The sequence below is a fragment of the Petaurus breviceps genome, unplaced genomic scaffold (assembly GCF_028583685.1).
Source record: "Petaurus breviceps papuanus isolate PSGF00001 unplaced genomic scaffold, PetGlider_PUasm1.0 90556, whole genome shotgun sequence".
Lineage (NCBI taxonomy): Eukaryota > Metazoa > Chordata > Mammalia > Diprotodontia > Petauridae > Petaurus > Petaurus breviceps.
The window spans coordinates 1,109,911-1,126,258 of NW_027187273.1; the positions used below are offsets into that span (position 1 = coordinate 1,109,911).

The following is a 16,348-nucleotide window of genomic DNA, read 5'->3' on the forward strand; positions in this document are numbered from 1 at the left end:
ACACACACACACACACACACACACACACACACACACACACACACACAGGAAGAGATGAAGACAAATAACAAAGAACTATCAAGTCTTTTTCAATGTAAGACATGACAACACGAGCCAGCACGGACCAACTGCAATCACTGTTCAAAAGGTTTTAGGCCTTCCTCCTCAAATGTTTTTAATAAAAAAGTCAGAGATCTCAAGAAAGCCACAACTCAAATAAGTAAAAAAAAAACTGTTTCTGAAAAGGGACAAAGGACTGAATTTAAAAATGCATATAAAACTTTCCTGGGAAAAGGAAGCATCACAAGAGAATTCAAGATTGTTTAGATCACTCTTACATTCCTTTATTCTCATTCAATTGTATTAGTAGTTTTGGGGGTTGAGACACTGTGAGCATAAAAAAAAAAAAATCTCCCACCCCCAATTAAAAAAAACAACACAAGAATTACTAAAGGGATACATTTAAAAGGGGCAAACCCATCCCAGACTGTGGAGTAATCTGAAGAAATACTGCCCATTAGACAAAGAAACTTAAATAGCAAGCAACCAAAGAGCTCCTAGGGAATTTGACTGGTGGAGACTGTCTCGCCTTTGTTTATTTTGAGGGGTATCCTTAAAGCTCACTGGGAAGAAAACTTCAGGGCTTCAGTCTGGGTTTTAAGATAAGTACCTCATTCTTTTTTTCTTTTCCAAAGAAAAACAAACTTTCTCTAAGTAAGGACCCCACACCAAACCAACCACATCAGAGTGGTGGGAAGATTACTGCTCCTCCCTCACTTGGAAGGCCTACCCATCCAGATCCTCTCTTTTCTATCCAAATCTTATCCATACTTCAAGGTCCAGCTCAAATACTGACCACTGTGATTTTTCTATTTTTCCTGTTTTGGCATTTTCTCGTGTATTGACTGGTACTGTTGCTTACAATGTCCTGTGAGTGTATACGAGCCCCACCCGAATTCCTCACCTAACCCCAAAGGCTATATAACTCCTCAATGGCAAAGACTTCATTTTTTTTTTGTAATTCCTGCCCCCACCCCCAACCCAATCAAGCAGCATCTCCCAAAGGATATTTATTTGTTTGTTTTCTAGAGCCTTTAAAACAAAACCATAACAATTTGTAAAAATTACCCAAGAAGTTTTCTTATGAGCACTGTTTTCTTCTGGGAAGATTTTCTAGTAGATACACTGATCTCTCTCTGTCTCTCTGTCTCTCTCTGTCTCTCTCTCACACACAAACACACACACACAAACACTCTTCTGAACTTAATGAATGTCATAATAGAATATCCACCAAGAGTTAAGAGGGGAAAGCTATGGCCAGTAGTGGGGTTGGGTGGGTTTCAGAGATGTTATAGTCAACATACTTAATCTGGAATTATGCCCAAATTGCTATTAAACTGTGTATGCCTTTTGACCCAGCAATGTCACTTCTAGGTCTATTTCCAAAAATGATTAGGAAAAAAGGAAAAGAACCCATATGTTTTAAAATATTTATAGCAACTCTCTTTGTGGTGGCAAAGAATTGGCAATTGTAGAGATGCCCATTAATTGGTGAATGGCTGAACAAGTTGTGGTATATGATTGTGATGGAATATTACTATGCTATAAGAAATGATGAGTTTGCTGACTGTATATAAACATGGCTAGACTTATAAGAAGTAATGAAGAACAATATGACTAGAACCAAGAGAATGTTGTATACAATAACGGCAATATTGTTTTAAGAACTTTGAGTTAAGTCCAAGGGGGTATGGGAGAAGATATGGGAGAAAGAAGATTGGAGGGGGGATATCCTGTGGGACCGCTATTTTGGGGAAGCAGGTAGGGGAAAAAAATGGGAAAAAAAATTTGTAATTCAAAATCTGGCAGAAATGAATGATGTAAACCAGAAGTTGATAAAGCATTTGGAAAAAAAAAAAAAGAACTTCGAGTGAATAAGTCATTTTGACTATCATAAATACCCAAATTAACTACAAAGGATATATGAAGGAAGATGCTATCTGCATCCAGAGAAAGAACTGATCAACATTAGTATGTACAGAATGATTTTACATACATATACATATTTGTGTCTAATGGTAGCCATCTCAGGGTGGAGGGAAGAAGAAAAAAGGAATTTACATGATAACTTTTTTTATATATTTAAAAGGAATAGCAAGTTGCACAAAACAGATTTGCAGTTTCATGTGCAATCTTCTATTTTTTTAGTCTACTATGTTATAGAAAAGCTTGTATTATTTCATAAAATTAAAAATGAAAAGCACTGGAAATAAATGCCTTGAATTGAATAAGGAAGAGAGGAATCTCAGTTGTTTAAGTAAGTGAATCTGAAATATGGGATGTTACACATGTACCAGACACCCATTTTGGTCATGATTCTTCTGATGTTAAGGACTAAAGAAATTTTCAGCCCACCTCCCCTGACTCATCAGTTAACTACAGTTCCTTTTTCAGTGATGCCAACTCTTATAATCAGTTTAGCCTTAGAAACAGTGGAACTCAGGTGAGCTAACTGAGACATAAAGGGTAGGGCTGACCAAAACTGAGTCAGGTTTCTTTGAGAGATAGGTATTCTATTTGAAGAAAATGGAGAACTCCAATAACTGGGAGATCAATCTGAACTAAGGAAAAATATGAACTATATTATATAGAATTATATAGAATTTTAGTTGGATTTAAAGGAAATCAGGAAGGTCTGTAGTCAGAGCAAAGGAGTGTAATTTGAAGATCCCTTTGTATTGGAAAGCTAAGAGGTACTTAGCACTTAGTTCAAATTAAGCCTCTGTTAAAGAAACAAAAGGTATGAACTCCTGTTGCTGATATAACAGGAAGGGGCTGAAAAGGGAGAAGCAATACTGTATATATGGAAAAAGCCCCAAAGAGGGAGAGCCATAACTCCTTGGGATGAACTTCATGGAGGCAGAAGCAGCTGCTGCTGAGGAGGCTGAAGAGGAAAGGCCCAGGCTGGAGGAAATGATTTTGATTTTGGGAACCTGGTGTAATAGTAATGTAATTTAAAGATTCCCCTGTATTGGCTTGGTTTTTGGTTTGATTGTGTTAAAACCCAGAGCTTGTTAATCCCACTTGTGGGATGGAGTTGTTGAGTGAAAAGAGAGGGCTGTACTGGGAGGAGCTGGTGACAGTAAATTTGGAGAGACACAAGAGAGAGGCAGAAGAACATTTTGGACGCAGCACCTTTGGAGGCAGAGAGAGACTGAGAGGATTGCTGGGGCCACTTTGAATTGCCCAGAACTTTTGAGAACAGCCACCCAGAGCTGCCAAGGACTGAGGAGACATGGCTGTTTTGCCGGTACTTTGTCTGTTTTGATGTTGTTTTGCCAGATTTGTCCACTGGTGAAAGACAGTCCTGTTGTTGAAGAAGTCCTAGAACCTGGCTTTTGGTTAAGAAGCCCTGAGACTGTCCTGCAGACAGAGAGTGAATACTGTCCACTGGTGAAGGACAGTGCTGTTGTTGCAGAATTCTTGGAACCTTGCTGTTGGTTCAGAAGCCCTGAAGAAGGGTTTTCTTGTTGTATGTTTACAGAAATCCTGATAGAGGGTTTTGCTAATGTTTTCAGGGGTCCTAGGACTGTTCTGCAGACAGAGAATGAATTAATGAAGACACTGGCAATGTATCTTGTGGCCTTGCTAAGCTTTGTCTCCCCAGGAACAAAGATTGCTGAGAACTTGCCTCATGTCAAGATGAAGAAAAGACCTCCATTTGGGTATTAAGTGCTGTGCTTAAACTTGTTGTAACTCTGGGTTAGATTCAATTGTGATCCAGGGGTGGGGAACTTTTGACTTTTTTGTGTTCTATGATTGAACAAATGAATGTACTTATGATTGGAAACTAATCTCCATTGGAGAAGAGGGGCTTTGTGATGGACTAAATGAAGGTACAGCCTAGGGGTGGAGTAGTATTTAGAACAGGGACTTTGTAATTGATTAAATTAATGTAAGGTCCTGGGGTGGGGTAGTACTTGGAGATTATTTAATCATACTTAGTAAATGCTGTATTTTGAATGATGTCATATTTTGATTCCCTCTGTTCTTAATTTGTCACTGAATAAAATGGAGAGCACCTATGCTGGTATTTTGAACCTTGGGAAGTTGCCTTTGGTTGGCATTACATTACACCTGGGTGAAGTGATTTTGATTCTGGGAACCAGCTGGAGCTTCTGCTGGGAGCTACCAAAGACTTGAGGAAGCATGACTGTGATACTGGTACTTTGCATGAACCTGTTTGTGGCTTTGTTAAGCCTTGATTTCCCGGGAACAGAGACTGTGAAGGATTTAAGGTGGACTGGACACTGTGAGCTTCAGCGTAGAATAGGAAAAGCATGGAGAGCCAGACAAGGAACTGGGAGCTGTCTGACTGAACCCAGGTGACAGTTTGGTGAATCCAGGTAGGAGCTGGGACCATGGAAGGGGATCCAGGGAATCCGAGAGCCTACACTGAGTAAAGCTGAATGAAGACTTTACTTGGATACTGTATACTGACTGAGAAGATTGTAACTTATTTGTAACTGAGAGGTGGCTGGCCTGTGTATTTTACACTACCCCTTAAGAGAGTGCTGAGTAATGACTGATATTGTAACTTAGTGTACCCCATGAGTGGAGAACTTTGACTATTGTATTTTGTGACCCTGAAGGATGACTGAATGATTGAGTTACTAATGGATTGATTGACTAAATGATTATACTTTGTTCAAAACTGTGTGTGACCACTGTGGTAAAAACTATGTGGCCATTTTCTGTAATAAGTTGTTGTGAATGCTGTATTTTGATTATCTGTGATAAGCTGTAACATTGTGAATGCTGTACCTTGATTTACTGTGAATGTTTTGCTCTGATTTGTTATTGAATAGAGTGTTCACTATATTATGTAATCAGAACCTTAAAAGCTGTTCACAGTAGCATTCTTCTGGAAAACTGATCTTGCTTGGCTTTACAAGGAGGGAGAGCCAGAGAGAATATTCAGAGCTGAAAGATGGAGGGTCTTATTTGTGGAACAGTCAGGAAAACAATGCCACTGGATCAAAGAGTAAGTTTTGGGGAGTTCAACTGAATTGAATCAGTGAGGGTCAAATGAGATTTGCTGTATGACAGAGCAGGTGACAATGTGATAAAAAATGCCACTGATTAATTCAATTCAACAGATCTGATTAAACATTTAGTAAGGATCTTCTATTGCAAGGCAGTGTGGAGGCTAGGGTTATAAATACAATAAAAGAAACAGTTCTTACCTCCCAAGAGCTTATTACATTCTTCTGGGGCAGGAGACTGTAAATCACATTCAAAGGAATACAAAGTAATTTGAGGGGGGAGTGCTTCTTTGACAACTGCTCTAATTCTGCAAAGGAATATTTGATATCAACTCATCTCTTCAGTAAGTATCATTCAGAATTAAAAGGATATGGTATGCATCTTCCTAATGCTATTCACAGAATTTCGCCAAATGTTTTCCAGTAAAACAAGGGATGAGACTGGGCACACCACATTACCCTCAAAAAGATCTCCTTTTAAATATATCGTGTAAAACAATCGATTCGAGTAATAGCCATTGCCTTCTAGCCCAAGATGAAACCCAGTTTAAGAGGAGTAATCTGAGATCAAGTACATTAGCCATCACGGTATAGGGCCATTTCTGGGGATTATAAGCACTCTGAAAGCAGGGGCTGTTAAATTTTGGTTTTTCTATCACCAACATTTGGCAAAGTGCCTGGCATGTAGTGGGTACTTACAAGGAGAGTTCAAGGTAATATTCCCAACTAAACTGTGAATTCCTTCAAGTCAGAAAGAGTCTCCTTGAAATTCTATATTCTCTTCCCGTTCTCTCCTCCCCCAAGTACTTTTCTTGCTAGAAGACTGTAAGTTCCTTGAGGTTAGGAGAAGACCTGGGTTTTTATCTTTGAAACAGAGCCTTGATCATTGCTGCTGCCATTGTTCAGTTGTTTCAGTCATATCCGGATTCTTCAAGATCCCATTTGGGGTTTTCTTAGCAAAGATACTCAAATGGTTTGCCATTTCCTTCTCCAGCTCATTTTACAGATGAGGAAACCAAGGCAAATAGTTAAATGACTGGCCCAGGGTTACACAGCTAGAATCTGAGGCCAGATTTGAACTCAGGTTTTCTTGACTCCAGACCTGGCATTCTTTCCACTTCATCATTTAGCTGCCCCTTGACTATATAGTAGGTACTTAATAAGTTCTTGCTGAATGAAACTAAATATGGACTATATTCCAAAAAAACAGAAATGTGTTAGTTCTTTCCTTTCTTCTTAAAACTCTTTCCTTACACATAATAGCCAAGCCTTTATCAGCACTTAATCTGCATCTTCAGCTCCCCATTCCTCTTCTCATTACTGTTCCTCTCACCCCCATCAAGGCTCTAAATTTTCTTCTTTCTTCTTATGCACCTAAGTCATGGAGTGCCTCCTCCCAGCAGGGGTTCTTTACCTGAGGTCTGTGAACTTGCTTTATTTTTATTTTTAGTATTTTGACAAGTGTTTCTGTATAACTAGTTTTCTTTCTAATCCTATACAGTTTATTTTATTCATTTAAAAACATTCTGAGGAATTTATAGTCTTTACCAGATTCCCAAAAGGGGTAACACGAAAAAAAAAAAGTAAAGCACTTCTGAATGACTTGCAGGCACCTGCAGCTTGTACCACAAATCTTTTAGGGTCAATAAAAGGCTGTTTCAATTTCAAGGGATTATTTCAGGCATCATCCAGCAGGTGGGGCAAAGGACAGTGAGCCCTTCCTAAGGGCCCCAGAAATAATATCACTTCAGGTTTGTATGGATTGCAAAGTGTCACCTTTTCATGTAATCTAATGCTCCCAACAGTCCTATGAGGTAGGTGGGGCAAGTATTATTATTTTACAGATAAGGCAAAAGGTTAAATGACAGCTGACCCGAGACTCAAACCCAGCTCTTCTGAGCCTGAGTTCCTGAGGTGTCTGGACCAGATCATTTTTGAGGTCCCTTCCAATAATAAGGCTATTTTCCTCTGGTCTCTTATAGGCTAAGCTTATTCTTCTTTACCCACCAGCACATTAGTTTCTGGGCCATAAAGACTTTTTAAAAGCAACCTCCCATCATACTCCTGTCATCTAAAGACATCTTCCCAAATAATTGTGAATTGTGAATCATCACAACCTGACTTTTCCAGAAGCAGTAGCAGCCATCAATAATAACAATAATAGCTAACATTTAGGTAGCCTTTTAAGGACTGCAGAACACTTTGCCTACATTAATTACTTCAGCTGAGCCTCAGGACAGACAACCCTGTGAGGCAGATATTGCAGGATTATCCCCATTTTACAATTGAGGAAACTTGCCTACCTTCTCTCCGTCAATGTCAGAGGCAGAACTCAGTCCTTTGAACTGAGTTCTCCCTCGGACTCCAAGTTCAGAGTTTTTTTTTTCTTCTTATGACCAAGAAACAACTCTAATATCCCTTTATGAAAAGAAAAGTGATGTCACACGATTTGGGAATTATTTGTCTAGTATACCATGGGATCCAGCCTGAAATATGGAAGCCTGGAATAGGGATGAAGGGAAATGACTAGCAGAGACAGAAAACCTTGACCCTTGGAACAAACAAGAGGGCCCAGGTGGCATTCTAAATCCAGGCCTGTGTTTGTTTTGTATTAGCCAAACTCTAAGCAATCTTGTTCCCGGCCCTGCCCCCCCCCCCTCCTCCAAGTCAACACTGGTGCTATTCTGTTTATTGGTTTTAAAATACTTGGGAAGAAAATGAGTTTCAAACAACATCAATGAGCAGGAAGATTTGGTTTCACCATTTTTGTGACATTTTAAAGACGGCATGAGTTACAGAGGAGAACTCATCTCACAATTCAGAAGTGCTGTGTTAAAAACATGTTGGCAGTGAGTGATTTGGAAATTTTCTTCCTCACTCATTTTTTTCTGAAGTTAATTTTAAAAACCTAACAACTTGGAATCGTGTTTCTGAGCATCTTGACACTCTTCAAAGCCTAGCTTGTGTCTCATTTTTTCCTTGAAGACTTCTCTGACAAAGATGCATGCTGTAGGACAGAAAGTGTAGAGGAAGGAGCATTGAACTTGAACTCAAAGCCTCACTGGCAAGGGGAGGGATCAGTTTTGGGGGGAAAAAAAGATGGTGTAAAAACAATAGACATCAATTTCAATAACAAGATTTAATCTTTCTTTTTCAATGGGGAAGGGTAATTAGGAGGGAAAATGTAGACTTTTGCTAAATAAAAAAAAAGTTAAAAAAAGAAAATGAAAATAATGGAGAAGCCAGAACAATGGACAGATTGTCTCTAGAGAGACCTTCCCGGCCATATAATTTACAAGCAAAAAAGTGAGTAATTTGATGGAATATGAAAAGAACAAGTCATAAATGGCAAAAAAAAAAAAACAAAAACACTAACATCTTAATCTTTTTATACAGGCCCCCAAATAATAGCTAATGAATTTCTCTGACAGCAATAAGAATGGTCTACCCATATTCTTCTTGCTTTGTGTTTTCCTCTAGTTTAATTTTAGATTATATTATTTACTGTTTTGGGGACTTTGGACAAGTTACATCAAATTTCTGCGTCTGAACTTCTTCAATGAAAAACAAGGAGACTAGATTAAACAGACCCTAAAAGTCTCTTCCAGATCTAAATCTGTGATCCTATTGCTGGATGATATTTTACATCCTTTCTAGTTCTAATCCTTAACCTTATGATGGACCCATAGATCTCTTTACCTCCTCAGAACTTATTGTTGTACATTTTATTTATCTTTTTCCATAGTCTTATCTTCCCAACTAGACAGTAAAGCATCCTTAGTACAAGGATGGTATCCTAGACTTCTTGACCTCCCTTAATCTCCCCTCTCCCACCAGAGCAGAGATGTCAAATCCACAGCTTTTTGTGTAAAAGCTCCCAAATTTGCTACAGCAGAAACCTCACATTAAAATGTAATTGGGAAATATTTAGCAAAAATAAATAACATAGATAATGTTAATTTGTGGTTTTCTAAGTTAGTGTGCAGCCTTTAGGGATCTGTTTCTATTTGAATTTGACACCACTGTCCTAGAGCAGCAAGCATAGGTTCTGGAACATAGTAATAACCAGTCTTTAAACACCTGAATACCCCACTCCTTCCCTTGGATTTCATTCAGTATGACTCACAAAAGAATGTTGATGTGTCAGACAGGAGGGTTCCGAGGAACAATTCAAGTTCCTAGAGGCCATAAAGAATCACGATGGGTAAACTCTTGTTTCTACATGTTTTATTTAAAAGGAGGTAACTACTAAATATGGCAGTTCCTGGGTGACTGGATCATGCAAGATAAACACAATTATAATCACTCCTAGACGTCATCTTGCCTAGTTGCCAAGGAAGTTCACTTCAAGTGTAATTAAATCTAATGAATGATCTAGGAAGAGTCCCCAAATGAAGACATCCCAATGCTGTCAGTGAACTTAAAAGTCTGTGGAGGCAAGGTGAGCCTGAAATCCCAACAAACAAGAGTTTCAAACAAAATAAAATGTAATGACTTGCAGTTCCCTAAAATAAATCTCCATTTCAAGGAAAGTTTAAGAAGGCTAAGAAAGATAATAAATGTGCTTCCTCAATAGCCTTCCATAGGATGTAGGGACTTAGAGGTATGGAATGAGATGTAAGTTGTCACACATGGTCAATGCATGTGTCTTTATGAGTGTTTGCTTGGCTTACCTGTACTTTGTTACAAGGGAGGGGACTAGTGGGGGGAGTTATAGTAATGTTAAAGAAAAAGAACAATAAAATAATTTTAAAAACAACAGTTTAGACTTCTGAGGAAGAAAAGGCGGGATGAGATGAGAGAGACAACGGAGTTATCCATAAATTATCAATCAGTAAAGTACAAATTAGAATTGGCTTCAACTTCAGCTTAGGTTACCTGGCCAATAATAATTATTGGTTTTTTTTTTTTCCTCCAGAGCTTCCATTACTTTGAGATAGAGTGCTGCCAAAAATAAAGTTTAGGAAGATTAAGTGACTTGCCCAAAGTCACACAGTACCATGTGGATCAGAGAAAGGATCTGAACCTTTGTGGTTCTCCATTGCTAGCTCTTTATTCACTTCCTTTATCAATAGAATACCTCCCTAGGTAGTTGCCTATACTACACATGCTATGTAATCATAGCTTACATTTACATAGCACTCCATGGTTTATAAAGCACTCTGTATACATTCTCTCATTTGATGTGAACTTGGAAGTGCCAAGGAACTTTCAACATCAACACCATGGATCCAAAACAAGTAAGATGACTAAATCAGCATCATTAAGGATCAGTAATTATTAGCATTTCAATTATGTGTGGGTGACAGCTCTCTATGGTCAGATCATGAGCAAAACTTGCTTGGCTTTTTCATCAAAAGACTGAACATTAGCCAAACCTCTCTGGCTAATATTGACACAACCCAGGGTTTAGACAGCATTCAACCCATACAAAATGAAAGACAAACATTTGCCAACTCAATTCCTAACATACAAATGCCTGCTTCCCCCATTCCCCACTACCTAAGAAAAAGATAGTAATGATTTTTAAAGATTTCCAAGCTTTATCTCATAAAATAATTATAAAATGTTTCCATTTCCATTTATCTCCTCCCAGTATTCTGAAGCGCCTAAAAGCATAGGCCAACACCCATCAAATGCAAATGAGTCACTTTGGAGAAAATAGGGGATAAGAAACTGTGAAAGTTCACACTTTCCCAGAAAAACAACAACTGTGAGCATCTCTTAGGACTTGTCTTTCCAAAATTTAAATGAATTTACAAAAGTCACAAGAAGCTAGGAGAGACTTGATACAGGTATTCCAAAAGCAGACAACAAAGGATTTCTAAAAACTGCAGCAAAAGCTCATGCTTTTCCCTAGATTCATAAGGGGTTTTTCCATATTTAGACAGTTCCTAGGTCTCTAGACAGATGGGGGCTTTCCTCCCCAATCTCCCCAACCTCTCCAAGGCCTGTTAGTGAAATGTTTCAATGAATAGCTCAGCAGGTAAACCTTGGTGACAGACCGGCTTATGCACATACAAAGCCAAGATTAAGTTAGCCTCTTGAAGGGGCTCATTAAAAAAGCAATCTACCCAGTGCTTGAAACAGAAATTAAACTTCGAGGGGAGAGAGAGGGGGGAAAAAGTAATACGGAAGCCACAACACAGTCCCAGTGAGATAGAGAACACATATGTTTTACAAAGCAGATGCCTGCTAGTACTTAAACTGAGTTTTACAAAGAAATATCATGCTTTATCATTTCAGGGCCACCCCTGTGACCCTTGGCCTTGAGAAACATTAGAAACACTACTTAGCTGGAGTTCTTTCATGCACTGCTCAATTGGGCAGGTAAGGTGGCAGGAAGGAACTGAGATTGTTCAGTTTCATCTTTGGTTAATTAGAACTCATTTCCAACTGCTTGTTCTGAGAGGTGAGGCATATAGGGGAATAAGGAGAGAAGATCTGCCATTCTTCGGGACCTGATCTGCAAAGAAGATGCCTCTTCCAACCCCAATTCCTCCCAATCCTCCCTCATCCCTTTGCCTTTTCTACCACTTTCTGACTGGTCTTTCTGAGTAGTTTGAAAAGGGGCTCAGCAAGCAAGGTCGAGCTACTCCTAGTGGAGGAAAGGAAAAATTAAGACAGGGGACCATTACACAGTCTACCCAAAATGAAATTTAGTCTGAAGAGGCTGAGTTGCAGAAGCTTGCTCACAGAAAGAAGAAAGGAATTTTCCTGATGTGAAACTTAAGATATCTCTGATTCACCAACAACATCACTTCAAAGGATTGTAAAGTCTCTGAAGAAGGAGAAGCATGTATTTTGCACATACATTTCCCTTCCTCCCTACAACTCTTCGAAGTGGCAGCCAAAGCAATACACATTTATAGATAAGTCAGGATTTAGAAAGCCACAAGAAAAGGAAACAGCTGAAGCTCTGGTCCAATCAGTCGACTTTGTTTACTAAGTCAGCACATCTACCCTGTCCCTTTTCTGCTTTGTTCAATGATGATCAGTCACCGGAACACAGTATCCTGTGATCTTCCGATGGTTCTAAGATTTCCCCCATTGTTCAATCCAACAAGGAACACCAGAACAATAAAAGGGAGTTTATGTACCATGCCTGGCCTGTACAATGATAAGACCCCAATTCCTTGGAAAGCCTGAGGATTTTGGCTTATGGCTCTTTTGCAGGTGGAACCTGCTGAATACCTTTCAAGTTCCAAAAGGCAGGCTGGGTAACAGGAAGATATACCCTAGTTAAGGTTGGGTTCTGCGACTGGTAGTAAAACAAGAACGGCCCCTGGTTTCATTCACACCAAGTTTAAAAAACAAAAAAGCAAATCAAATCCCATAACTACAGGGCTTATAACAAGCCTGACAGTCATGCAATAGTGAACAGGATGAAATTAAATAACCGGCCACCCCTGAGTTGTCAGCATTAAAAAAGACAATGTGAAAAAGTATCCTTTTGGAAAACAAAATTAATCTTAAAAAGTCTCTGGTTCAGGTACCCTAATTTCATTGGTATCTGTTGAAATTAGTCAGGAGCAGCATGGGAGGACCAGGAAAACTCCTTACCCAGTCAACTAATAATTTCGTCTATGATAAGCCCAGTTCCTCAGAAGGAGGCAACTCCCTACCCACAGCCATCAGGTACCCCCAAATCAACTTATCACACAACTTGGCCAATGCCAGTAACAACAGACAAAGGAGAAATCACAGCAGCCCCTGCATTTCTGAAAACTCAGTCCTTAAGCAAACAGCTCCGGGCTAGGTAAACAAAAGGCAGGCGAAGAAAAGCTAACATTTGGACCAGTTCCCGAACTTGAAGGACCAAAGAAGAAGAAGGCAGGCAGTTGGGGGTCACTCCAGAAAGCTAACCCAACATAAACATAGACAAAGGAGGGAAAAATCTAATTTTTTTTAATGACTAGGAAATTGGCACCACTCAGGCCCTGAGGGTCTAAAGTCTTTACAGTGAGAGTTACTAAATAGCTCAAGATTCCCTCACTCAAACTGACCCCCAGCACAAAACATCAGTCATTTCTCCAAGTATAAAAAAAAAACTTCTTAGAAACCAAAGTCCGGGATTGAGAAGCGAACAGCTCAATAAAGTAGCTGGCACCAGAGCTAATAACCACCTCTTCAAGATTCCCTGGCTGCTAGATTAGTGCCTTCTCTACAGTGCTCATGCTCTCTACCTGATGCGGAGAGTGGGGACTAGCATGAAAGAAAGGTTGGGTCCATTTTAGACATTCCTGATTTTTTTTTTTTTAAGAAAACTCAGTGCCCAGACAAATCCACTAACCAACCTGTTTGGGTTTGTAAGGGGAGGGGAAATGGTCCCTAGATAGATAGTTTTGTTTGCTTGTTTTTAAATAAGGTTTTGAACTAGAAGGTAATTCTGCCTAAGGGTCCTGAGGGTAACTAAGCTACAAAAAGAACAGGTAGATTTCTCCCAGCCCCCACCTCAGTGACACACATAGTAAATTGACACACAGGTCTTTGTTCTTTCTACTCAAAAGTGGAGAGAACTCAGTCTTTGGGAATACCTTAACCTCCATCAGCCCCCTGGGATCAGGGTGCAGGAACCCCGCTGCTGAGACCTAGTTGAAAGGGAAAGGGTGACAGAAGCCCATGAAAAGCTTACTGGCTCCATGAGGCATAAAATCAGATTGTCGGCAAGCATTAGAAAGGTCAGTGGGGAGAAAAGATCCAGTCTAGGACTTCCATACGCTAAAGAGACATGGCCATATCCTTTATATTGCAGGGTTCAGGTTGGTGAGGAGTGCTAATCGATTCCAGTTTTTATGGGCTGGTAAACGAACGTTTTAAGGTGAAGCAGGTAGAGAACACTCTCTGAACACAAACACACTCTCTCCTCCTAACCACACACACACACACACACACACACACACACACACACACAGAGTATGTGGCATCAATACAAGACTAAGTGAAGAGGACAGCTTGCCAGTTCAGAGAACTTTGACGGAGTCAATGAATTGAGGAAGAGGAGATGGAGGTGGAGGAGGAGGAGAATTTCTAGGGATTTAAAAATCTCTGCTGCCCTTCCTGGAGGATGCAGCGTCTAGAGAGTGCTATATTCTGCTGAGCAGTGACCATGACCATCGAGGGCGGGCCACACGAATGCCCTAAGGTGAACGCTAGGAAGAGGATTTAGGGTAGGTGTAGAAAATCTAGCCACCCACCAGATTATCTGCCCCGTGGGGCATCTCTATACAAAAGCCAGAAGTTACAATTCCAAAACCCAACACTATCACTGTTGGTATTACTGGAGAGGTAAAAAGAAATCATAAGGAAGCCCCAAACAAGAGGACATACTTGGGGAACCAGAGGACAGGGAACGAAGGGGAAAACTGTCCGGTAAGCAACAAGAAGGAAAGGTGAGGGCCAGTTCTGAGGTGGATGTGGGCAGATCAAGCAAAGAAAAGAATTAGGGTAAGAATCCAACAGAGATGCGGGAGAATAGAGATGATGGTTGGGGAGAAGACACCGGGTAGTGAATAAGGGAAGAAATGGGCCATATGCTGGGGGGGAGAAGAGCGAAAGGAATGGGGTTAAGGAGTTGGTGGGTGCCAGAAAGGAGGACAGGGTTAGGGAAAGGACACAGGTAGGAAAAGAGGGATATAAATGAAAGAACGTAAAAAGATGGGAGAAAGGGTGTCCATGAGAGAATGGGTATGCAGTCAGAAAGCATGGAATGGGGGACGCTACAGCACTAGGAAAGGCGCCCCCCTGCCCGCCACCACCAGTTCTGGGGGTCTCCGCTGTACACCCCGGGGCAAAGACCACGGAAGGGGTGTCCCCCTCTTACCTTGGCGTCTTGAGGGCCGCGTTCTCCCGCTTGTCCAGCACTCCGGGCACGCAGTTGGTGAGCTCGGTCCAGTCGGCGTGCAGACCGCAGCTCCAGCCGGTGGAGAAGCGGGAGAAGAGCCAGGTCTCCCTGCGGTTGGGCCGGTAGCAGGTGCACTTCTTCTGGCCGGGCCGGCAGTCGCAGGGCACCTCGAGGCGCACGTTCTGCACCAAGTGGCGGCCGAATGTGGTGCCGCCCGTCTTCTGGATGTGCAGGAACACGATCACATCGTCGCCCTTCATATCGAAGGTGAGCGCCCGCTCCAGTTCGCGCACGGGGAAGTAATACTTCTTCACGTAGTGCGGGTCGGGCGTGGGGAAGAGGTCCAGGTCATCGGCCAGGGCGCGGCCGCTGGGCGCCCCCAGACTCAGTCCCGGCCCCACATACTGGTACAAGATCAGCATGAAGCACACGGAGCCGGCCACGATCAGCAAGAACTTGCTGGTCCTCTCAACCATGGTCCTCCCGGCTCGCTTCATATGTCACCATCTCCCAGGGATTTTTTTTTTCCTTCGGGGAGTGGGGAACGGGGCGGGGAGGAGGAAGAAGAATAGGGAAGACCCCGCAACCTTTGCTTCGGGATCTTTTCTTCCCTTTGGACGTTTTTCGAGGAAAATGCAAAAACTGGATTTTTTCTTTTCTTTTTAGGGGACTGGGGTGTCAGCTTCCCCCTATTCGTCCTGATGTCCACAGCTCAGTATCTGAAACAACTCCGAGAGAGGCTCTTTGCGCGGGAGGGACACCGCAAAACTGGGGCGGGGAGGTGTCAATCAATCAATGCAGCCAGCGCCTGGTGCTTCCAAAGTCGCTGGAACTGCGTCCTCTTCCTCCTCCGCCTCCCGAATCAGCAGCAGCGGCGGCGGCGGCGGCGGTAGCAGCGACCCGGGCAAACGGGGAAAGTGACTGGGGGAGGGGAGCGCCAAGGAAGGGGGTCGAGTGAAGTGCTCCAAACGAAAACAACCCCCTCCCGGCCCCGGACGCGGCGCCCCCGCGCCCCCCCCCCCACCCCCCAGCAGCTGTCGCCGCCGCCACCACCCCGCCCGCGGCTCCTCCTGACGCCGCCGCGGCTGCCGCCGAGCTCCCCGGCTCGGGCTCGCGGCCGCCGGCCCGGGTGTCCTCTGCGGGGGGGGCTCGCCCAGCCGAGGCTCCGGCCCCGGCTACTCGGAGTCCTGGCTTCCTGCAGCCTCCACACGGTGACCGGAGCCCGGCATGCACAGCGCCATCGCCTCCCGCCGCCGCTCCAGCTGCCGCAGCGGCAGCCCAAGCCGCCGCCGCCGCCGCCGCCGCCAGCCGGGCTCCGAGCTCAGCACTGCAAGCGGCGGCGGCCCCGGCGCAGGCAAGGCAGACGCAGACACACGCACACCCTCCCCGGCTCGCGCGCTCGCGCTCGCGCTCGCTCGCTCGCTCACTCCCTCGCTCGGCCGCTCTCCCTCCCTCTCAT

At 42.6% G+C, this 16,348-nt stretch overlaps 1 protein-coding gene across 1 annotated transcript in view; it reads right to left on the bottom strand.

The window, feature by feature from the left end:
- The window catches only part of HS6ST1 (heparan sulfate 6-O-sulfotransferase 1), a 304,509-nt gene extending 288,651 nt beyond the window's left edge, over window positions 1–15,858 (bottom strand). Inside the window, exon 1 of the mRNA XM_069063351.1 lies at window positions 14,869–15,858. Coding sequence (XP_068919452.1) covers window positions 14,869–15,386 — 518 coding nt within the window. The 5' untranslated portion in view covers window positions 15,387–15,858. The remainder of the gene's footprint in view (window positions 1–14,868) is intronic.
- Between the last annotated feature and the right edge of the window lie 490 nt (window positions 15,859–16,348).